This window comes from Pimephales promelas, chromosome 8, assembly GCF_988280905.1.
Source record: "Pimephales promelas chromosome 8, fPimPro1.hap1.1, whole genome shotgun sequence".
NCBI lineage: Eukaryota > Metazoa > Chordata > Actinopteri > Cypriniformes > Leuciscidae > Pimephales > Pimephales promelas.
In genome coordinates this window covers 9,456,841-9,483,003 of record NC_142776.1, presented here as the reverse complement: position 1 = coordinate 9,483,003, position 26,163 = coordinate 9,456,841, and the positions used below count along the sequence as shown (strand labels likewise).

Below are 26,163 nucleotides of genomic sequence, written 5' to 3'. Positions count from 1 at the left end.
TTGTCATTTAAAAGTTGAATTTCTTGCCCAAGGTCAATAACAACATTTTTTAGAGCTTCCATAAATAAGAAAAAAAAGATGCGGTCACTTTTGTGACCGGTGGGATTAAACAGGTTAATCTCCCAGACAGCCAAACATTCCAACAGACGAAGGAAAAAATGACGTGAGCATCTTGACGAAAAAAGCGCAACACCACTGCTGTCACCTGGTGGAGAAAAGGCTTATAGCATGTAAGTGAGGCAAAGAGACGCAGGGGAGCTGCACAATGGATTTGTTCACCCAAAAATAGAACACAAACGAAGATGTTAGGCTTAATGGCATGACAGCCTATTCACTTTCACTGTACGAAAAAAAATAATAATGCCATGAAAGTGAATGATGACTGGTTTGAAACAAACCTCTGGCTAAGTAAATTGTGACAGAATTTTTATGGGGGAACTATCACTTTAACAGTTACAGTTTTTACAGTTAACTTTTACCAAAATTGATAATAAATCAGCATGTTAGGATGATTTCTGAAGGATCAGACACTAAAGACTGGAGTAATGATGCTGAAAATTCAGCCTTTTCACAGAAATAAATTACATTTTTAAGTAGGCTATTAAAATAGAAAACCTTTATTTTAACTTATATGTAATACACAATATTACCATATACAGTGTTACTATATAATATAAAATACTATATATTTGTTTTTTTCTGTTTTTAATCAAATGAACGCAGACTTGAGCATGTAGGTAGCCTACTACAATGCTATTAAAAAGTTTGAGATCGGTAATAAAAAGGTTTTGTAACACCATAGACAACCGTTCAAAATTTTGGGGTCAGTAAGATTTTTAAAATAATAATTAATATGTATTATGCTTTAAATTGCAAGGCATTCAAGTAAAGACATTTATAATGTTACACAAGATTTCTTTTGAACTTTGAATCAAATAATCCTGAAAAAATGTACACAGCTTTAATATTGTGAATATTATTTCAAAATATTACAGTTTTTACTGTATTTTTGATCAAAGCCTGCATTTATTGCAACATGCAACATTAAAAAAATCGTACACATCCCAAACTTTTGAACGGCAGTGTATATCAGTAGGCTTAATGGACATCCAACAAACAATGTTCCTTTAGGCTATACAATGGTGTTTCTTAAAATTACACAACGTCTTTATTTTATTTAAACAGGTGTCACGTGGACATTCAGAAACACGCGTCGTTTCAATCGTTCACCACGTGATGGCGCTGTATTCTTGCAACAAAAACCAAGCAGAAACAATCATTGTTGAAGCGAGAACATAAAATGTAGGTTTTAAATGTTAGCCTACACATAATCAAAAAAAATTTAGAAGACTTACGTATTTAACCTGGGGTAAACTTCAATTGTTTACGTGATAGACCTAATGGACAGCTAATGTGACGTTGTATTAAGTGAAACCTAATCTTTCTCTGCTGCTAAGTTTCTTGGATATAAAACACAGCCAAAAAGAAGTAGGCTGGTAGACGTCCAGCGGGTAACTATCTTTTTCAGTGTCTGATCTAAATCAGGAAAAAAAGAGACATTTGCAAGTGTCATGTAAATTTTGTGCAAATTATACCCGCCCTACGTGAAACAGAGCAAGCCCTTCATTATTGTCAGCTTGATTCAGCGACCGATTCAAAACGTGTAGCCTACCGCTTACGACCACGGATATAGAATATCCGTATATCAGATCTTAGATCGTAGAATTAAAAGGACATTTGCATCAAAAGCCTTGGAGGCCCAAACCACACTTCAGCAGGACCATCATAATCACACCCCGCCCCTCGGTCAACATTAGACCTGTGTAAAGCGCGACAGGTGCGTGGAGAGATCAGCACCTTTACAGCTGCGGGGAAAGGAGAGGGGGCATGATTTTTGTCGACTATAAAAACCCGACACTGACCAAGCTGATTCACAGGACCCGCAGGTACGGAATGAGCATGTCGACCGAGGCCCTCCATCAGAGCAACCTGGATATGAAACTACAGGGGCGAGACAGACAGGTAAACCCAACTACACGAACAAAAAAAACTTAACGGGGTTTTTTCAGACCATACATAAATGCATTAGGGAACATGCATTTTTAATTATTTACATTCTGCAGAATATAGCCTATTTTACACATTTGGTATTTGATATCAATATAGGCTACGCACAAACTACATTATCAACATCTATTAAAATAACCTTTTTTTCTAAATGAAAAAAAGTAAGTTAAGGGGAGGGAAACATGCATTATGGGGGAAAAAACCCTGACATTTTTTTTATGAAGTAGGCCTAAATTGAAAGCAGTGCCAAAATTACATCATGCAGTGAAACATTATTTGCAGTTTCAACCAGTTTGAATGTAATTACTGCTAAGAAATCAAAACAATAGATCCAAGAATGTAATGCTGGCCTATTTACTTCAACTGTTTCTGATTTTACTTTTCTTACTCGCAGGTAAATGGCAGGAAACACCTGAAAAAATAGATCTATATGGATTCAAAGTTTTTGACAGACAGTAGTTTCTGGAGTTTATCACGATGTGCCTCCAGAACTTCGATGGATAAAACTGCACTTGCTCTACGTTGAGCCACACGCACAATACATATGGATTCAGTTTTGTTCGTTCGGCTCGCGTTAAGCAAGTGCAGAACTTCTTCAGTTGCCAAACTCCTGTGACATTATGTGGGATTAGAAACATGAATAACTGCTATGCTCTATGTTTGGAATGGTTTTGGAATGGAAAATAAGAACCCAAACCTCATAAATGTGAGAGATCCATAGAAAAATGAGTAAGCTTAATCACCTGCCTTCTGAAATGACCATGATTTACAGTATCACCTGTTATCCAACACAATGTTTGTCGAGCGCTCCACTTCCTCTCTTCTGTGCTGGTTTTAAACGAGTAAACTTCTTCTCACACATGCTGCAGTGATGTAATGGCAAAATAAAATACTTCTTAACCCTTCAGTGTGTGTATGTTGAGTTATCACACGTACGCTATAGCCTGGTAACTGTGGAAGCATATGATTGCTATGGAAATCTAGAAGTCAGTGGAGAGTTTGATGTGCAGAATGGGTAATGGGTAATCTGCACTAATAGGTAACAGGTAAAACATTAACTAGAGGAGCCTGGGCTCTCTCTTCCCTCTCCATCAGCCTGACCATCTGCTCATGGTTGTTTCACACAGGCTCACATTGATTGAGTCACCCTGGCCTCATATCTTTCAAGTCAAATTCATTCAAATAAATTAACATTACTACCTCACTCTTCTGGATAACACGTACATAAAGCCATTCGACGTCTGGCTGTGTTTAGGTTAGCAGTGCATCATTATAACACGCCTTTGGTGTGTTTTTTTCTTTATTTAACATAGTTGCATTGTAATAACTGTTATAGTGTGAGGTACATTGTTTTATTTCACATCTGTTGTTTCTATTAAGCACTACCACAAAGCTTGCAGACTACACAAGAATAAAAACCAGGCAGTTTAGCTGAAAGAGAAACGTGGTTCGTAGCAGATGTGCAATCTGTTATAGAGGGCTGTTATTAGATCAGAATTTGGTGTTCTGCTCTGATGATGCTGAAGGCTACACTGCAACTAAAGAGGCTCCAGAGGCCATGTGTTTCAGCCAAAGACCATTACAATACCACTAATGAAATATGCAAGTGCCTTTGGGCTGCTTCACAGCCTGTGATTGGCCATAGTCGTATCTTCAATATCACCGATTAGACTGAGGAATATTGAGGCCAACATTTAATGTGCCCAAAGCAATTTTGATGAGCGTTTTGTTCGATCTGTTTATTGATTCTATCTGGCAAACGAACCTAAACACACCTACGTGCACACACATTTACAGTAGGCTCTGTACATTGTCTCCAAAACATTCGGAGACTTAACGTACATTTTAAAACTCACATTTTCTCAATTCTGAATCTGAATTTTCAGCAGCAATTACTCCAGTCTTCAGTGTCACATGATCCTTCAGAAATCATTCTAATACAGTAGCCTATGCTGATTTGTCAAGAAACATTCAATGTTGACAACGGTTGTGCTGCTTACTATTTTTATGGAAACTGTAATATATTTCTTAGGATTCTTTGATAAATAGAAAATTCAATAGAACAGCATTTATTTAAAAAGAAATCTTTTCTAACATAAATATCTTCACCGCCACTTTTGCTTAATGCATCCTATAGCTGCAATAAATGTATTGATTTTTTATTTGTGTGTGTGCTGGGTACACTGACAAATTATAGTTGGTTACTAATTCCAAATTACACTACATAAAGCTAGTAACATCCAGTATATTTAAAGGAATCGTTTAAATGAACCCAAAAATGAAAATTCTTTAATTATTTACTCACCCTCTTGTTGTTCTAAACCTGTAAGACTTCTGTTCATCTTCGAAACACAAATGAAGATAATTTTGAGATTTCTGTCCCTCCATTGACAGTCCAAGCAATTTCTAATTTGTCGCTTCAAAAAGTTCATAAAGAGATCTTAAAACTAATCCATATGAATTGGCTGGTTTTGTCTAAATTTTCTGAAGAGACACAATCACTTTTTATGATGAACATAGTCTTAGGCTATCATTGCTATAGGAGAGGAAGATTTTTTTAAACTTGTTAAATCATCTAAATCGACAACTTGTATGTTAGACCCTATAACTAAGCTATTGAAAGAGATGCTTACAGAGGTCATAGATCCTTTTCTTAATATCATTAATTAATCTTTGTCATTACCAAAAACTTTTAAGCAGGCTATGGTTAAACCACTTGTTAAAAAAATGCAACTTGATCCTACAGAATAAGTCAATTGAATCTCGAATCTACCTAGAGATGTCTTATCGATCAAAATTTCAGTATGGTATACCACAAGGCTCAGTACTAGGACTCTTGCTGTTCACTCTATACATGCTACCCTTAGATATCATTAGGAAGCAACAGTTGTCACTGTTATGCTAATGTTACTTAGCTCTACATTTCTTAACGCCCTGAAGAAACTTGCCAATTCGCAAAATTAACGGAATGCATAGCTGATATAAAAAACTGGATGACTAGTAATTTCCTACTACTTCATTCTGAAAAAAACCCCAGAGATTCTAATTATTGGATAAAAAACTTCCTCACATAATAACCTAGAATACTGTCTAAAACTGCATTTTTCGATCCTAAAAATATATCTAAATTACAACATATGCTTTCAATAAAAAATGCGGAACAATTATTTCATGCGTTCACGACATCAAGGCTAGATTATCGTAATGCTATTTTGGGTGGTTGCCCTGTACGCTTAATAAACAAACTACAGCTGGTCCAAAACGCAGCAGCTCGAGTTCTTACCAGAACCAGGAAGTATGACCATATTAAAAATCGTATAAATTTAAAAATATTGCTGATTACTTACAAAACACTAAATGGTTTAGCTCCACAGTACTTGAGCAAGCTCTTAACGCATTTTAGGCCCTGATTACAGGAGTACACTCGCGAGTGAAAACGTACGAATATTTTATCCGATAATATGCCTTTTGTTTACACAGCGTTTTGGGGCTTAAAACGCAAAAAAGTGAAATCACCCTCCAGAGTGGAAATCTTAAAAACGCTCCACCGTCGCGTTAAAAACGGTAAAAGGGTGAAAACGCAAAAGTCTGTTTGACAGTGAAGGTTGTACGCAGGCGCACGGACTTGGTGTTGTTGTAGTATGCACTCCTAGCCGCCTGGAGTGCATACTACATTGAATTTCTCACACTTTTGCTTCAGCATATTAACGCGGATTTCCCACCCAAAACGCTCGTCTAAACGCAGAATAAAAAGTGATAACGCAATGCCACTTTTGCGTTTTCTCTTCAGTTTCGTTTCCGTGTAAACATAGCCATAGTCCGTCACGTCTATTGCGGTCTCGGAATTCCATCCAGTTGATAATTCCTAGAATATCGAAATCGGCTGCAGGCGGTAGATCTTTTTCCTATTTAGCACCAAAACTTTGGAACAGTCTAACATTGTCCGAGAAGCAGACACACTTAGTCAGTTCAAATCTAGATTACAAACAGATCTCTTTGACCTAGCATGCACATAACGCATTATAGACTTTTAGAATTCAATGTTAGGCTGCATAGATTAGGTCAGCTGGAACCGGGAACACTCCCCACAAACCCTGATGTACTTCATAAGAAGGATGGCGTCTACGCTAATATTAGTCTCTCTGTTTATCCCGAGGTTTAACGCAGTCCACAGGATCCAGGCCATACCCGGATCTGATGAAGGACCTGCGCCTGGACACGGCAACAACGCAGTCCTGAAGTGTCAACTAGTCTCTCCCCTGTAAAGACCTACTTCCCTTCCCTTTACCTCTGTACGTTGTCGGAATAATTCTGGTTCACGTGGCTATGCGGAAGCGATAAACAATTCTTTATTATACATTTTATCATTTTTCTTGTACCTTGGAACCTATTTCATGGTTTGCGTTCTCGATCCACCAAGCACTACGTACAAACGTCCCCAAGTTAATAACTAATGATGATCATTGCGACAGAAGTGAATCCATCAAAACTAACTTTAGCTGGACAATAACTTTATTCTAGAGCTGCTGTAAAGCCAAAACAATCTCTGCTACTTTAATTTTCTATTATCAGCTGCTTTGAAACAATCTATATTTTAAAAACGCTATATAAATGAATGTGACTTGATTATAATTTAGGCTTTTATTCACATACAGTATAAACATTCATCACCACCGCACACATCAGATATGGTAAACGCAAACTTAAGCATGCTTTCTTGACGTGCGAGAAGAGAACCATCATTTTCGTGTCAAGCAGGTTCAGTTGAGCTTCTTATTATGTTCGCTGATCAATGTTTATATGTGAATAAAAGGAAAATTTCAACTTTCAAATCTACTGCATTCATCATATGAAGCGAGAAAATTCAGACAAAACCAATATATTCATATGGATTAATATTTTACAATCTCTTTATGAACTTGGAAGGACAAAAGTGTCTCAAATTATACATTTAAAATATGAACGAAAGTCATCCGGGTTTAAAATGACATAAGGGTGAGTAACTGATGGGAATTTATTTTTTAATTTTTGGGTAAACTAACCCTTTATTGTAATATAATCTCACTACGTTTGGATTACTTTTAGATTACTTTTTACCTAACTCGTTAATCACATTTACATAAATAGGATCTTGTACCATATTAATATAAAGAGATAAATTAAAAAAATATTTTCCAAAAGCTGTTCCTCCTGGTTGCAAAGACAAGGTTTAAGCTAGTTTCAGACTAAAATGCTAACACAGCATAACAGTCTCATCCCAAGAAGTCATATGTCTTGTCTATATAGTCTTGAGACGTCTTTTGACCATACGTCAACATCCGCCTTTTTAGGGTACCCTTAAACGTCGGTTGCATGACGATACCGGGCCGTCATACAACTGACGCTTTACCTTTAACGTTGGTAAGGTGACGGGGTAGGTTTAGAGGTGGGTTTAGGTCTGGGGTAGGGTTAGGATCCGATAACATCATCTAACCGACGTTTAAGGGTACCCTAAAAAAGGCGGATGTTGACGTATGGTCACAAGACGTCAATTATATGACGTTTTGGGATGAGACGCCGCTGAAAATGCATGTTTGAGCTGTATAAACTGAAAGCAATTTGTACTGACATATTTTAAGATATCAGTGCTAGCTGCTTTCAGTTTATACAGCTCAAACTTGCATTTTGTCTCAAGACAAAATTTTTTTCTAAGGCACGTTTATAAAAGCTACTTAAATGTCTTAATTAAACTAAAGGCCTAATTCTGTCTTAATCTAAACCCTGTCTATGAAACTGGGCCATTAAGTAATTAAAAAATAATACAAGTTTAAATAAAAAATGTGAAAAATAAATATTAGTATTGGTATTAAGAGTTATGATTGCAAGTATTTTAAAATGCAATATAATCTAATTACAAGTACTTAATTTTTGGAATCTGATTACACAATCCAGATTACATGCAAGCAGTTATCCGGCACTATATATTTATAATTATTACTAATACATTTTGAACAACTGTTTCAAACGCGAGCATGTCACAGAAACACATAGTGAGAGTCACGGCATATTTGTTGGTGTTGCAGATGTCTGAGTTTTAGCTGTCAGGACCCGTTTTTCACACACAGAGCAGGATTAGTTTCCATGGTGGCAGTGAACATGTGGCAGGTGGTTTTTGCCCTCAGCTTTGTACTACCAGCAGAAAAAGACACTAGCTGTATCTATGAGGAAATCCTAACATGACAGTCTTAAAATAAACTATACATTTTGGAGAAGGAAGCATGTGCTATACAACTGTAAATGTATGGAGAAAACCACTGAATACATTTCATTTGATTTACATTTTATATATATATATTTTTTTTCTCTACTATTTTTCCATTCCAGTAAACATATCCATACTGCAACTTCTTTGTCTGTTGTATGCCATTTACATAAGAGATAGAATCTTTAAAAAGAATGCAAATTAGAAATTTGGCAGTGAAATTGGTGTAACTGTTGTGCTGCGTGTCTGTATGGAGGATATTAAATTCAAGGTGTGTGTAAACTTTACCGAATATAGTTCCAAGGACATGTGACAGCTCCTGGAGATGTGCGTCATCCAGACAGCTCTTGTTTTCCAGAGCCTACCTGACAACATGGAGATGCTAATGCCATCTCACGGAGACGCAGAAAGAACAGGAGACGAAGAGTGTTACCATGGAACAGATGGATTTATGAAAGAGGCACACACACACACAGCGCTTGCATACTATCTGACCCTGTCGTTCACACACGGAATGAGATACACACTAATAAACATTCATCACACACACAGGTATAGGGTGTAGCACGCAGACAGCAGGAGTGGGGGCAGATGTGTAAACACTACCTGTTTGTTCTGTGTAATGGCTGAATGACTGGGGAAGTGAGAAGCAGGTGATGGTCCTGCTGGAACACTGAGCTCCATATAATACATTCAAGCTACATGTGACAGCCTTGGATTTTCTCCAAGAGTGGGTGGAGTGTATGATCCTCACGGTAAAAAACAGCGGTAATAAGACAGTGTTTACAATACATGCTTTACTACTAATCATTTTTACCATAAATTAGTTACAGAATAGCCTGCTTATTATCTTAGTCTGGTTCATAAAGACCTGGCTGACTCACTGAACTACTTTGAATGGTTATCTGTGTGTGTGTGAGAGAGAGAGAGAGAGAGTAAGCAGGCCTGTGATGTAAATGGACTCATTTTACTGTGAAATGAACCCTGTAGTGATGCAAGGAGAGATGTGATTAGCCTGCGGCCTTGACTGAGTTCGCCAATTCGTCTGTCTCACACCAATAGAAGCACAGAAACACCTCTCTCTTATTTCTATAATCCATGAGAAAACAAACGTTTGACTTTTTGATTCTCATGTGTATTGGAAATCAGTTTATCTACAGAAGTGTGCTAACATTTCTAAAAACAAATGTCAATTGTAGGCCTACACTGTCCTATTTTGCACAATGTTTGATTGTTGAGTGATTAATACTTTGACTAGTAGTGTTTTAACCCTTCCTGTCTGGTTAGTCATTATAATTGCATTATTATAATGACTAACTGTCATAACAATGGCTCATAGCCTACATTTGCATTACAGTTTTTTTTTTTTACAAAAGAAAATTCCCACCAGTATTCAGTAGAATTTTTTGATTAGAATAATGGTAGTGGTAGTTGAAGTTCCTTTAAAGGGATAGTTCACTTTGAAATTAAATTTTTGATATGTTTTAGCTTCTTGTTGCAGTGTCTTTGTTCTCGCAGTACGTAGTTTCAATTCTGATATTTTTAGGTCAAACCGTTCATGTCTATCAGTCATATAATGGAGGTCTATGGTCACCACCTCAAAGAGCATGTACAGAGAAATCCAAATTAAACATTATTTAATGACTCGTAAATGTAAGAACACATTGATGGCCTAAGACACGAAACGAGCGGTTTGTGTGAGAAAACGAACAGTATTTATATCGGTTTAACCTCTTATCACCGTTACGTCCAAGTGATCTGAGGGCGCGGGTGCTTTGAGGCTGTGGTAACGATATAAATACTGTTCGTTTTCTCACACAAACCACTCGTTTCGTGTCTTAGGCCATCAATGTGTACTTACATTTATGAGTCATTAAATCATATTTAATTTGGACTTCTCTGTGGATGCTCTTTGAGATGGTGACCATAGACCTTCATTACATGACAGATAGACACGAACGGTTTGACCTAAAAATATCAAAATTGAAACTACTGCCGAAACTACATCTTGGATGCCCTTGAGGTAAGTTAAAATGTCTTATATTTCATCTCTTTGTTGACATATTAGTCTTCTTGGCAACAAAGTAAAATAGAATTGTAAATAAAAAATGTAAAATACTATATTATGTACATTGTACTTGTGGTACTGCAGTGAGATAAATGTTATTAATAGAAATCATTTTCACACAAAATATTATAAATTCCTTTCCTTGTAGAGATATTCATATTATTGAATGTCTGGGTCGAGATAACGGTAAAACAAAATTTATAAAAAAGGCATTTGAAAAGTATTTAAGATACTTTCATTGTGATATTTAATTATTAAATAAACATACGTAAAGTAAAAACAACACCTATAACAGATGTATAATAGGAGCAAATTGTGCTATGCTAAACAGTAATATAATTCAACACATTATATAAACAGATGACGACATAGATTATTAAAAATGTGATGCTTTACTTTCTTATTTTAGAGTGAATGTCAGTACTCTCTCATGATGAAGTTATTGAAAACTCCATTTTAAGCACTTTATATGCTTGTTTTAGAGAGTTCATTTTATGCAATGTTACACTATGCTAGAATGTGCTTAAAGGAAAAAGAAACAGGGTTCATCTGTAGGCGCTACAATGACTGTACCAGCACAAAAGATGAGGCGCCATAGAACAACAATACCTTTTGTTTGGACTCACACAGTAGTGCATCATGTTCCTGAAACTCTGAGAGGACACCACATCATGGATGGATGTTCCACTGTAATAAACAACAGCATTAAAACAAGATGTTAGCCAGTGATGCAGTAAATCTTGACTGCTTGGTGGATATCTTAACCTACAGATTCTCCTAAACACGACAGTAAATGACAAGAAGCAAAATGGACGAAATAAAAGCTTTGCAAACTTCCTGACACGGTTTCAGCATTTCTTAAAGGGATAGATCACCCGAAAATAAAAATACGTCTCTCATCCTGATGCCATACCAGATGTATATCACTTTCTGTCTTCAAATAAACACAAACAATGATTTTTTTTGAGTCCATATAATGCAAGTGAATGGGTGCCGCTCATTTGATGACTGAAAAACCACACACAAAGATTGTGACGGTAATCCATAAGACCCCAGTGGAAGAATTAATGTCTTCTGAAGCAAGAAGTAACGTAGAAGCACAGAGGACCGCCACGTTTTGTATGAGCCTCACAAAACATTTACGTATAAGAAAAATATTCGTGTTTTTCTTACAGATGCCTATTGCTTTTACATCATTGATTCATACACTGATTCATGATCATTGCGTGTGCCTTTTCAAGCATTAAACAAGCAGTAAATGATGAGAGAATTTTCATTTTCCTGTAAACTATCTCTGCTAGCTCTCTCACTGAGGACTCCAGGAATCTACATTATGGTTAAACAGTATGGATGGGCCTTGTTTTTTTTTCTGATGAGTCAGAAATGGAAGCCCCCCGTTTGACAATGACAGGATTTAAGCTTTCTTTTGACAGATTTTGCTGAGCTAGCATTCCCTTTGCACATTCTGCAGTAACTGCAGAGACAGCGGCTATATAAACACCCCGCATTGGACCGACCCCCAACGTTTATTACGCCAAATCTCTCCCACAACAGCATGTGAGTATTGGTCGCCGTCATGCTGCCAAAATCAACATCATAGCAAACCTCACGAAAGCGGATTTAACTGTGAAAATGGATAAACGCACTGACTGGACACAATCATCATGGACCATCGTGAATGATGGGAGATAGAGGCCTTTGTGAATCTTTTAATGGACTGAAAAGTCACCCATTTTTGGTGGTTGCTAAATGAATTTTCAAAGCAATGTTGGAATTGAGACATTTCAGCCATCGCTGGATTCATGGGGCCCCTATTATCTATGACTGCATGTACTGGTTGTTTTAGTGCAGTTAAAATCATTTCTCATAGGCACAGCTACACTGAAATGGCCGAATAGAACAAAATGTGTTTATTCTAAAGTGACCTAAAAGAAGAATGCTTTTGACAACTTGACGCTAACAATGGCCTGAGGTCATAGGTTGTTGAGATTAGTGCTTGCGATCTGTCAGGTGAGGGCAGGTGGTGTTGTATTGTTAACCTTATCCCTTGTCGCCGGTAGCTGGAGAGAGCAGACAGGCGGCCATCATGAATCAGAGAGAGCAGATGGAGCAGAGGGGGCAGTGGAGGATCACAGTGTGGGAAGAGGAGAACTTCCAGGGCAAGCGCTGCGAGTTCATGCTGGAGTGCCCGAACATTCTGGACAGGAATTTCCAAAAGATCCGCTCTATCAGGGTGGAGAATGGCCCGTAAGTGTGTGTTTTTGCATATCTATTTTTAAGATATATAAATATATATATATATATCTTAAAAATATAAAGGGATAGAAATATTTCTTTATCCCTTTAAAAATATAAAGGGATAGGGATATTATATATATAATATATTTATATATATATATATATATATATATATCAAAAAGAACCTCATCATCTATATATATATACAGTATGTGTGTGTGTGTGTGTGTGTGTGTGTGTATTGCAATTAATTTGACAGCATCAATTAATTGTGATTAGTTTGTTTGCAAATTAATATGTATATATTTACTATCTAATAGTAATTAGTTTGTAAATATAATATATACATACATACACATATGTGTTTGTGTGTGTGTGTGTGTGTGTGCTGGCAAATCAATCAATCGTGTATAACATAAAAGTTTGTATGTGTATCTAATGTTATATTTGATTAATTGTGAATAACCGAATTGACAGCACACACACACACACACACACACACATATATATATAGGCATTACGTGTGGGTGTGTGTATGTAGTTATAAAAGTCCCTTTTTTTCCTGTGATAAAATACAAACACTGATCGTAATTTTTGCAGCTGGGTGGGTTATGAGTACCCAGAGTTTCAGGGTCAGCAGTTCATCCTGGAGAAAGGAGATTATCCCTGCTATCAGGCCTGGAGCGGAAACAGCAGCTACCGCACCGAGCACATGCTCTCCTTCAGACCCATCAAATGCGCTGTGAGTTAAATGCATTCAAGAGTCTCATTAATTTACATTTCATTTAGAGTACACATCAAATTTGTTTGTGAAATATCACAAAACCAATAGTATAGGAATATAGAAATAATGAGCAAAATCGACTCTGCTGAAATGCAATGTGTACATCATTTTAATTTTATAGCATTTCATTCAAATGAACATGATATCTTGCATCTGACTTGCAAACCTTTCAAAATATACTTTGTGTGTGCTCTTTCGAACCAGAAACACAGTGATAGTAAAATTACCCTTTATGAGTGTGAGGACATGATGGGACGCAAGTTTGAGATGTGCGATGACTATCCTTCTCTTCAAGCCATGGGCTGGTGCAGTAAGGAGGTTCCCTCTATGAAAGTCAACAATGGAGCGTAAGTCATCCTCCATTTGCCTCAGTATAAGTTATGTTTATATTATTCTCTCTGCACACAGATTTATCTCAATAATAATATGTTCTTCTTCATCTCACGGCAGATGGGTGGGCTACCAGTTTCCAGGTTACCGTGGATACCAGTATATCTTTGAGAGAGACAGACGTCAGGGAGAATACAGGAACTATAATGAGTTCGGCACCCAGGCCCACAGCAATCAGATCCAATCAATCCGCAGAATTCAGCACTAACTCCGCCCCCGCTCTTCTCCTATTGGCTACTGTGAATCAAGTGACAGCATGATATGAGACGAAGTTAGGCAATAAACGATTTTCAAACTCCAGAAAAAAAAGTGTGCCATTCCTTTTATAAAACCCGTGCCAGAAAATTGTTAGTAAAACAATTAGATCGTTAAAAAAAACTGGAGTGTAATTATTTTATAACAAATCAAGATGGAAACCAAGTATAGCCAACTTATAAAGATTTAACATATTGTTAACAAACTTTTTCAATTCAGATTAGAGATTTTTAGATTAGATTTTTGTTTCATTTAATTTTTTTATTTTCCTTAATGTCAGACATAGAATGTATATTGTTCTTGTCGGATTGTGTTTTATTTTCAATAAACAAAAGCACGAGATGATGGCTGTAGTGTTTCTACTGTGTGCTATTGTTACCAGATCTATTGTGTTTTGCAGCTCAAAATATTTGTTTATTACGACGATTCAGCATTGGTTATTTGAATATTAGCCGACATAAAAGCTGGTTGGAATCTTTTTTGGTCAGATAAAATTAAGATCATATATTTTAAGAAAAAATAATTCATCGAGAGCTGTCCACGGTGCTGATATGTACCGCGTAACAGAGCAAATAAGAGACTAACAAGCATTAATAGTTGTGGAACTACTGGTAAGGTATACTTTTCGTCCGTTTCTTTGTAACACAATCGGTTACAAAGGTCCAGTTAATACAGTATTTTAATCAGCAAGGTGTTCAAATAGGCTCATCAATAGACGATCATAGAGCGCCTTCTGCTGGATAATTTTTTACTTTACAATTATAGGTAACTTAGGCCTCAGTTATAGCCTATAATTTTAAAACGTTAATTAAAACGTATATTTTATTAAAAAAAATAGGCTACTTTAAATAGATAAAAAGTGGAAAAAAGTCTTATATTGATAAAATAAAAAAATATTTATAGAGGTGCTATGAGTAGCTAATGTTTGCTTTTCTATTAAAAAACATATAATAGCCTACATAAACATATAAAGGCTACTATAACATATAAACATATAAAGTAGGCTACTGTTTGTTTTATGAATTAATAAATTACGTGGCTAATACATAATGAATGATAAAAAAAGAAGAAGATAAAAAGCTAGTCTCTCATGTTGCCACATGATGGCGCCCTTGATTTTTGCATTGAAACGTTCTGGCGTTTTACGTTGTCAGAAAATAGAGAAAATCATCCATTTAGATAGAAACTCAATTTCAGGCCTATAGGTATTCAGCGCTGTTCAACGCTGTTTCAATTCAGATCAATGTGTTATTGTTGCAAAGCTCATCGTTATGAAACAAAATCAATTCAGCTACAAGTAGGGCTATTCAGATAAGTCATTTTTTACGCCATACAATAACTTTATTGTAACTCTACACCCTTAGACTTAAAGGGTTAGTTCACCCAAAAATGAAAATTAAGTAGCCTAGGCCTAATTAACCCCCATATGCGGCACCAACCCCGTAAGACCTTCGTTTGTCTTCGGAACACAAATGAAGATATTTTTGATTAAATTTGAGAGGTGGATCACACATAGCTCATAAGGGATCGAAACTTGACGGCCCAGTAAGACATCGAAGAAAATGTTTAAATATTCCATGTGACAACAGTGGCTCAAGTATAAATTTCTCAAGCGACTAGAATACTTTTTGTGCGAAAAAAATAAATAAATAACGACTTTATTCGACTACTCCATTTCTTCCTTTCTTCATTTTTGGGCGAACTAACCGTTTAATTTAGTAAATGCGGATTCATGAATAGCCTAATTAGCCACGCCTCCACTCACTGCTCACATCAGCTCATACCTGATCCACAAGGTCAACTTTAATGTAAACACTGTACAATGGCAAGTGGAAATATGTTTTAATTCAGCCATATAAGAAGAAGAATTGGAAGAGTTCATTATACAAGTCGATGTATCAGAATCATAGGCGTAATTTGCGGATGGGACGGACATGTCCTCACCACTTTTTGCCAGGGTTGATATGTCCCCACCACTTTTGAAACATCTCGCGGTACGGATATAGCCTAACTAATGGTGACTTCTAATGATGCTGATGCAAACTCATACCTGGTTTAGCCTTGGGGCCACTGCACTTTCGTGAAGTAACCCTGCACCTGTTGTTATGCTAATTATAGCAGCCATATAATTACTCAAGTCTCTTCATCAGGAGAGTTCAGCTGTACACAATTCAAATCACCCGCTTACCATCAATCATGCTCATCCAACGCATTCTCACCCCAAGGCGTCACCTTTGACCATGCTTCAATATTTGACGTTTTAGGCGCCCTTTAGCGTCACTTACATGACGCGATCCTACGGCGTCATCTAACTGACGCTAAAGGAAAGCGTCTGTTAGAGGACGCGGTTAGGTTTAGGTGTGGGGTGGGGGTAGGGTACACGCGATCCTAGGGCGTCATCTAACTGACGCTAAAGGGCGCCTAAAGCGTCAGATATTGAAGCATGTCCAAATGCTTCCCAAGGCGTCAGTTAAGTGACGCCTTGGGGGTGAGAATGGGCTGGCTCATCACCCACCCAAAAATCACATGCCAAGATGTACATCTATCTATCTATCTATCTATCTATCTATCTATCTATCTATCTATCTATCTATCTATCTATCTATCTATCTATCTATCTATCTATCTATCTATCTATCTATCTATCTATCTATCTATCTATCTATCTATCTATCTATCTATCTATCTATCTATCTATCTATCTATCTATCTATCTATCCAAAATAGATAGATCATTTCAAATAAATGTTTTTTCTATTCATCAAAGAATCAGTGCTAATAATAAGAAATGTTTCTTGAGCACAAAACCAGCATACTTAGAATGATTTCTGAAGGATCATGTGACACTGATGACAGTAATGATGATGAAAATTCAGCTTTGCCATCAATAAAACATTTTAAAATATTTTACAATAGGAAAAAGTTGTATATTTTTTTTCTCAGATTTTCACCCATCATTATATTGTCCCCATTTATGTTCTCATTTTACTTTCTGTTCTATTCTATGTTCTGAACAGTACCAGACGTTCCTCTTTCTTCCCACTCCTTTCCAGCTGCCAGCATCTCTCACTCTTTTTTTTTTTCACGCTCTGCTGTTACAGCTACTGATGGCTACCATGGCAACACTCTGGCAATGATGTTCTAGAAGGTACAGGAAGTGATGACCCCACAAAAATCAGTCCTTGTTGTGATTGTGTCAGTCTGTCATTAACATACCAATTGACATTGAGTATAATATAATATAATAAAATATAATATAATATAATATAATATAATATAATATAATATAATATAATATAATATAATATAATATAATATAATATAATATAATATAATATAATACACTATTACATAATATAATATAATAAATATAATATAATATAATTGTAATGTAATAATTGCTAAGTGCATCCTTTTTACATCTCTCCCAAAAATAGTGGTCTAAAATATAATAGGTATACCCGTTTTCCCTTCTTATTTCATAGCAGAAAGCCTCATGGTATAGCTACAATCTTACATAATCCTGTAAATCCTGATATGCAATCATATGAAATAATAGTCAAAACCATTTTTTTTTAACGGAACAGTTTAGAGCCCCAACTGAGCATTTGGTGCAGTTGCTGAAATGTATATGACCCAAAATTCTGATAGCTTGTAATATAGATTAATAAGGTCTTTATACCAGTATTACCGTTTACTAAATATCAGTTTTTGCTCTATATCTTTCAGTATTCTCAGTAAGATGATATTTAAATGCTTTGTTTCATGATCAAATAGTTTTTATTGTGGGGGCAAAACATATACGTAATACAATGCAATACAATGACAATTGAGAGATGTACAAATAAATGATCTTCAAAAGCCTGATCATATCACATTTTGTCTTGATTTTTCTAAAACAAATATGTCTGGATAATCAAGTGAACCGAAGTTGCTTCATTCCAGTAAGTATTTATCTATTACTAACAACATAAAAGTTATTTAAATGTTTACTTAATAAAATTCTGTAAACACATGCAGCAAAAAGAAATGTACCTCAGCCCGAACCTTATATGAACCTTCTGATAAGCTCACACAAAACTTACACACACATGTAACACACTGCTCTGCCCTGCCCTGACTTGCCCTGTACATACAAGCTGAATCCTGAAGGTGCTGAATGAGCTTATATTCAGGGCTTATATAAATATATCTCTCAGCTCTGAGACTTTATTCATAATTGTGCCAGGTGGGTGGAACAAGCTTAATCCCCATTGAGTCTCATCAGGAATGTTCTCCTGGGATCTGAAAGGCCACAAGGAAGAACAAAATGCATGGATAGTGTCATTTGTCATGAGGGGAAAGAGAACAGAATATGTTTATTTTATATAGCGCCTTTCAGAAACCTCAAGGCCGCTTAAGTACAAAAAACTTGATGGATAATATAATAGATAGATGTATAAACATACACATCAGATCATAGGGGAACAAGTAAAAGATATGTTTTAAAGGGATAGTTCACTTTGAAATTACAATTACTTTTTGGTATGTTTTAGTGTCTTTTTTTCCACAGTAGCTTCAATTTTGATATTTTTAGGTCAAACCATTCGTGTCTATCAGTCATATAATGGAGGTCTATGGTCACCACCTCAAAGAGCAAGCAGAGAGAAGTCCAAATTAAACATGATTTAATAACTCGTAAATGTAAGTACACATTGATGGCCTAAGACACGAAACAAGCGGTTTGTGTGAGAAAACGAACAGTATTTATGCTGTTTTTACCTCTTGTAACCACAGCCACAAAGCGCCCGTGCCCTCAGATCACTTGGAAACAAGAGGTAAAAACAATATAAACACTGTTCGTTTTCTCACACAAACCTCTCGTTTGTGTCTTGGACCATAAATGTGTACTTACATTTACAAGTCATAAATCATGTTTAATTTGGACTTCTCTGTGCATGCTCTTTGAGGTGGTGACCATAGACCTCCATTATATGACTGATAGACACGAACGGTTTGACCTAAAAATATCAAAATTGAAACTACGGAAACAAACACACCTACGACTTGGATGCCATTGAGGTAAGCTAAAACATACCAACAATTAATTTCAAAGTGAACTATCCCTTTAAGGTGGGGTTTTAAATTGTGTAATAATGAAAGGTCGCGGATGTGTTTCCAAAGAGTTGGGGCAGCAGTACAAAAAGCCCTTCCACCAAACGATGATAGTTTGTGCCAACGGATCGACAACAGATTGGCATCGGAAGATAAGTGAGCGAACTGGGGAGTAGGTATGGATGAGATTAGATTAGTTGGGGGCAAGACCATGGAATGCGTTGAGTGTGATGAGGAGTATCAGTCAGGTAAGAGACAACAAACTGTCATTGCAGATTTGAAGTGAAAAATGTGCAATGTAAGATGAGAGCATCCTTAGGTGTCACTGACATGATCAATGATCAATGGCACTATAGTGCACCCACCAAAAAGTTTCCAAAGTAGCTGATCTGTAATGAAAACTATTGATTCAAGTCAGTCTTCTGATACAATCTTACAGTAATCATCATTCATGTTTGTATGAAATCATCAAAAGCTTCATTGATGACTCCCCCTCGTTCACATTATCTAACCATTGTGTGGGCGAGTTGTTTTCGTTGGAAGTCCTTGGCAAAGTTTCGTGAATGTTGTCAGGGGATGAAAATTACTGTTGCAAAGAAAATACATCATTGCATCAATGCTTATTTAGCATGAACCATTGTATCATAACAATAGGTTGTTAATAAAAGCTTGCAAATAAACCACTGTCAAAAAGATGGATAGATCTCAGCACAAATTAAGTGAAATATTCAAAAATATTCTGTACAGGTCTGGTACAAGGGTTTATTTAAATCCACACACACACACAAATAAATAAATATTTTTATTTAGCAAGGGCACAATACATTATTGAAATGTAATAGGAAATTTTGATTTGCTATCAATAATAAATTGCAATAATATTTCACAAAAGTACTATTTTTATTGCATTTTGACATTTTAACATTTTGACGCTGCATTAATCCAGTTTGGGTGAGCATACGATTCATTCAAAAGCATAAAAAAATTACACTTTATTTTGATAGTCCACTTAGACATTAATAACTTTGCAACTACATGTCAACTAACTCTCATTATTAGTAGATTGTTATGTTAGGTTATTGTCATGATTCTACCCTCGTGTCCTTGATTTTCTCTAGTCTTGAGGCAGGATCATGACAGACCCATGTTTTGTGTGCAAGCACATGGCCTTTTGTTTGGGCTTGTGTTGTCTTGTTACGTACCCCGCCCCCTTCTTATCCTCTTCTTGTTATTGTCCAGTCAGCTTCAACTGTTCTTGTCATTAGTGTCTCCATATCATCCCCTTGTGTTTGCTGTCCTGTGTCGGTTCATTGAGATTCTTACCTGTGTGTTACCTTACCTGTATTATCCTACCGAGTGTATTGTCTAGAGAAAGTTCTGCTGTTTGTTTAGTCTTCGTCAAAGTCTTAGTCAATGTTTAGTCTTGTCAATGTCTTGCCCCTTCGTGGGTTTTTTTTTTCACTAGTTTTGTCCAATAATAAAGTGTGTGTGTTAAGCATGTCTGCGCTTGTAAAAAAAAAATATTTTCATGATATGTAATCACAACATTTTTTTTTTTTTTGTCAAAACAACTTAGATAATTTAGTTAGTTCAGATAAAATAATATTTTGAGTTTCTGGTGATTAAATTAATCTCCTTCATTGTATCAACTCATATCAACTCTTTTTTTTTCCATTTCAATGAACTTAAAATTTTAAGGCAACCAGGTTATTTAATTTTAAGTTAAACCAACAATATTTTTTTACCGTGTGTAAATCGTAACAGTTAGTATATTAAGTTGAGATGAACTTGCAAAGTTAAGGATAGTCAGTAGACTGTCTGTTGGGGTTCTGTGTTGCAGACAGTCTACTAATACTCTAAGTTGACATGTACAGTAGTTGCAAAGTTACTTGTTGTTAGTAGAATGTCTAAAGTGACTATTTAAATAATGTGTTGCCAAATCTCTTACCGACTCCAAAACATATAGCACTTGCATTTAAACAAATAGTCATACAAAATGTTTAAATGCAAGAATATTGGGTTATCGGAATGGTTTGAACATATTTTGGGTAACACTTTACAATACGGGTGCTCTAATATGCATTAATTCATGCTTAACTAATGCACAGATAATCATGAGTTAATGTATAACTAATGAATAAATAAACCATTAATTAATGATTACTGCATCAGCAACTAATAAAGAGTCTATATGATTAATAGATTAAGGAATACATGAATTGCTATTAATTCAATGTGTCATATTAATTCCTTAATACCATATTTTATTAACTAATAGTGTAAATGAATGTGTTAATTACCACGATTAGTCAAAGCTATGCACTTCAACTTCCAGTTGTCTGCTTTAATTAATCATTAGCTAATGATTTGCAAAGGTATCATTATGTTATGACTTTACTTGTTGAGGCACATCATTATTAGCTAGTCATTTAGTAATTGTAGTATTTGCACATGAATTTGCAGTAACAATGAAGTAATTAATCATGTATTAATAGTGAACCTGTCATATTATCTGTAAGTTGAAATTCAAGGCTTTGGCTCATTCTGGTAATTAACATATTAATTACCAGAATTAATATGTTAACATATTGACACTATTGGTTAAAAAATAGTTATTATGGAATTAATTTAATTTAATATTTAATATTTAATTAAAAACAATTTATATATGAACTAATACATTAACCTTACAGTCTCTTAATTAGTTCCTAATGTGGTAATCATTAATGAATAGCTTAGATAATCATCAGTCATACATTAATTCAGTTTTATCTGTGCATTATAGTTAAGCATGAATTAATGCTTATTAGTACACCCGTATTGTAAAGTGATTTTGTTCGTTTTTTAACAAAAGGGAAACGTTCAAATCCCTTAAAACAGACGCGATAGCTGATTCGAACGAGTGATGTTCGACGGCGGCATCCATCTTTGTAATGTAGGCTATCCACAAGTTTCCTAGGGGCGCTCCTGTAAAAAATAAAGTGGGTGAAACTTCCGGTGAGGCGGCGGAAGTAGCATTCCAATGGTATTTTGTGTGTTAGTTAGCTAGCTGTTTTTCGGAGAATTATTCTACTATTTAAAGACGCAAATCTTTATGAGAGATGTCGTCACGGAGCTCAGGGACAACATGCGCTGTTCGCGGTTGTATATATAACCGGACTAAACTAATTCAGTGGCTTAAACGTGATTGTTTTGAACATAAGCCGAAAACGAAATCAGAGTGATCCTGCCAGAGCCCGTCTCTGATCCTGCCAACGACTGTAGTTTCCATCACCTCCCAAAAGACGACGAATCTTCCTGTGTACATTTGTTTAAAATCTTAATATTCTATAAACTCTATCAGCATGTGTTTGGCTGTTCGCTACTGGTGTTGCACCTAAACTCAGGATCAAAGCCTGTGTTGACAGAATACCAAATGTGCCAGTTAATGAACTTAAGTAGCACATTCATTTATAATTTTGAATAAACTCCAAAGCACAATGACTAAGTATGTATTTTTTATTTTAATTGTTTGTCAGCTCACACAACTGTCTGTCACCATGCCTTGATGAGTATTGATTATTAATAATGTTATTATAATACTCCCAATCAACGACTGCGGAGGGTAAAGGTACTGTTATTTCACCCTTTTGAATTTCGTTGAGGTTGTGTTCCCACATCGTTCGCTAGTTTGGATCGCTATAACTTGAATAACTGTCAACTGTTGAATGAACGAGTGTCAAGCATGTCAAGTCGCGCTTTGTTTACTTCGAACCGGAAGACGCGCCCACTTTTGACGCAAGGCCTCATGGGGCGTAGGAAACTTGTGGATAAAATCTGCTTCAAAGCTCTTTGCCAGACTAACTTTCAGAGCAAATCTCAATTTGCCAGAAGTTGTGACAATCTTCTATGACAATCCTCTACTAACACTCTAATGAGAGTTAGTAGACATGTTGGTGCAAGATTACTTAGTCGACAGAATGTGTTAAAGGGACCATCAAAATAAAGTGTAAACAATTTTGTTATTTCACAATTTGATGGCATTTTATCATACAATGTCAAGTCAGTTTATTTTAGTTCTGTTTTATATCTTGGCCCCTTTGTTATTTTCATACATACTAGCTGTGGATTATGTCTTCCGAATTCAGCTGAGTGTCTCAGAGGGGCTATAACTGCAGCACGGGGAGAATAAAATAATCTCATAACCAAGATTAGCCCATACCAATATAGCCTGTAGTACAGAAAGACATAAGCCCCCTCATGGATAAAGTACAAATTTAAACAGACTATCTAGTGTTAGTATTGGTTAAGAGGGATGATGATATGTATACTTAGATTAACTGTGTTATATGAATATATTTTGTCAGTGTGTTTATATGTTTTCAATGTTTACTTGTGTCTTGATAGAAAGAGAAAGACCGGGCAATCATCCTGACCTCTTTACAAAATAAAAACAACATCCTAAGTCCAGAAAAATTAAGTTTGAAGTTGCTTCTATTTTAAATGAGTTGTTATGCTTCAGAAATTATCATTCCATACTTTGACTAATATATCAATGTACCATTTAATGTGCTTGATTTGCTGAATATTGAGGTGAAGAACATTAAACCAAAATTAATAAGCTTTTTTAACCTTTAGTTTAACAACATCTCTCTGACAAAAACTGTATCATATAATAACCAGGTAAGTAGTCTGAACTGCATCCATTTATTTTGTGTTTCAGTGGAATCATGAATGGTTGAAAGCAAGGCTTGACATTAAAGGAGTACTTTTAAAAAAAAAACTTTTTCTGATAATTTACTCACCCCCATGTCATCCAAGATGTCCACGTCTTTCTTTCTTCAGTCAAAAAGAAATTAAGGTTTTTGATGAAAACATTCCAGGATTTTTAATGGACTTCATTGGGAACCAAACGGTTCAAGGTCCAAATGAGAGTTTCAGTGCAGCTTCAAAGGGCTTTAAATGACACCAGACTATGAATAAGGGTCTTTCTAGGACCTTTCGAGTCATGACTCGAAAAAAGATTTGTTCATTTTGATGAACGAGTTTGAACAGGAGAGTCACGAATGCTCATCACAGAACAGAGCAAGGCGAGCATTTGTGCTTATAAAACGTACACTTTTTTATTTCTTTTTTAAATGGCCGCTTGTTGCGGTGGATAAGACCCTTATTCATCGTCTGGTGTCGTTTAAAGCCATTTGAAACTGCAGTGAAACTCTCGTTTGGACCTTGAACCATTTGGTTCCCATTGAAGTCCATTATATGGAGAAAAATCCTGGAATGTTTTCCATCAAAAACATTGATTTCTTTTCGACTAAAGAAAGAAGGACATGGACATCTTGGATGACATGGGGGTGAGTAAATTATCAGCAATTTGTTTTTAAAAGTGAACTACTCCTTTAACTTTTTTTGCTCATCAGCCACTGTGGCTTGTGGTTTTCCAATGTTACTAGCCACTTAGCATTTTTGATATCGATATCATGATAACATTTCCATAAAGATATTTTTAAAATTATATCATAATAAAATTATCTCACTCACTTGTCTTAAAAAAATTGACTGTGTTTACGTGAATACTCGCCAAGAGAGACATAATTTTGTGTGGATTTAATTACCAAAAAAGAGCTCAATTAAGCACAGAGAGGATAGCCTTTGGCACTCGCCAGGGACTAATCATTCCCACCAAAGGTTTGACAGTCATCTTTAGTAAAATAGAAAGCCGCAAGAAATATTGTAAATTATTAATTGTCTGCTTCATCTTATGTGGTCCTTGGATCTGGCTTCCAGCTGCTGGCGTTTCCACGGCAACCGCATTCCTACAGCTGCATCCGTATCCAACAGACAAGAGTATTACACTTACATAAACGGCTTATTTAACAAGAATGATCTTCACATTGAAGGTTAATTCAAGAACAACGCCTAATTCATGCTTGCTGGTGAATTTCTTCATTGCATATCGCTTTAAGGGCTTTAGCTACGGCTCTTGCAGCTCATTAGCATTCATATCTGACTCTGCAACCTCTCCTCTTTCACTCTCTAACATTGATTGCATATTGGGGCATCTCTGCACATCCATACACATCAGTAATACGGTGTTATACATTTACGGACACTATATTGTATCATTTAACTCTGGGCGTCCGGTTTCATAATTTATAGACAGATATTGTACGAGATATAGCTTTTCTCATCCCACGCTCGAACTGGATCAGACCCTTTCCTAATATAGCCGTTGCCATAGAGAGCGGAATGCGCCCGCAGAATTCCTATGTCCGACACGTGGCCGGTTCTGCAGCCTTCCGTCACAATGACACTTCTATCAGACTGCACCAAAATCCAGCCAATCAAATGTTCGAACTCCGAACCACGTGCTTTATTCACAAATTCTGGGGGTTCTCTCGTTTCAAACTAGCTGCTTCTTACTCTCTCAATGACTCATGCACCCCGATGCCATTTTCACAATGAAGACGTTTCTCTTGAGGACTAGGAGAAACTGAGCAATGTCAGTGGTTGGTTTCCAGCCGTGTCACGCACATACACACACACACACACACACACACACACACGCACACAAGTTGTTATCTGTTTTGTGTGGACTTTCCATTGACATTACGATTGTTCTACTGTACAAACTGTATATATCCCCTTACACAATAGCCCTGAAACTACCATCACAGAAAACTTTTTAGATTTTCAAAAAAACACAAGTTATGATTTGTAAGCTATTTTTGAGGACTAACACACACACACACACACACACACACACACACATTACCGAGGTAATCAAATCATATATGGCGTCTGATGTTTTTAGGTGACAGCCAATTGAGGATTGAAAGACCAATTACAATGGTAGAATATTTAATTTACTGTAACCTCTGAAACGTGATTTATGAGAGTCGTTTGTAAGATAATCGTTCAAGGTCAAGGTCCCCCCATATTTTATAGATATGGAAGTATAGTTTGCATGCAACCAATATCTATGTATGCCTATTAACCTAACTAATGCGGAAACTGAAGGCAAGTTTCAGCACCACGGCTAGCGAC

General features: G+C 36.1%; 1 protein-coding gene across 1 annotated transcript; it reads left to right on the top strand.

Moving 5' to 3' along the window:
• Positions 1–12,429: 12,429 nt before the first annotated feature.
• cryba2a (crystallin, beta A2a) lies at positions 12,430–14,319 on the top strand. The gene is made up of 4 exons (XM_039689059.2): positions 12,430–12,623; positions 13,215–13,356; positions 13,603–13,745; positions 13,849–14,319. The coding sequence occupies exons 1-4, from the start codon at positions 12,463–12,465 to the stop codon at positions 13,994–13,996; spliced, it is 594 nt and encodes a 197-aa protein (XP_039544993.1). The 5' UTR covers positions 12,430–12,462; the 3' UTR covers positions 13,997–14,319.
• Positions 14,320–26,163: the final 11,844 nt, after the last annotated feature.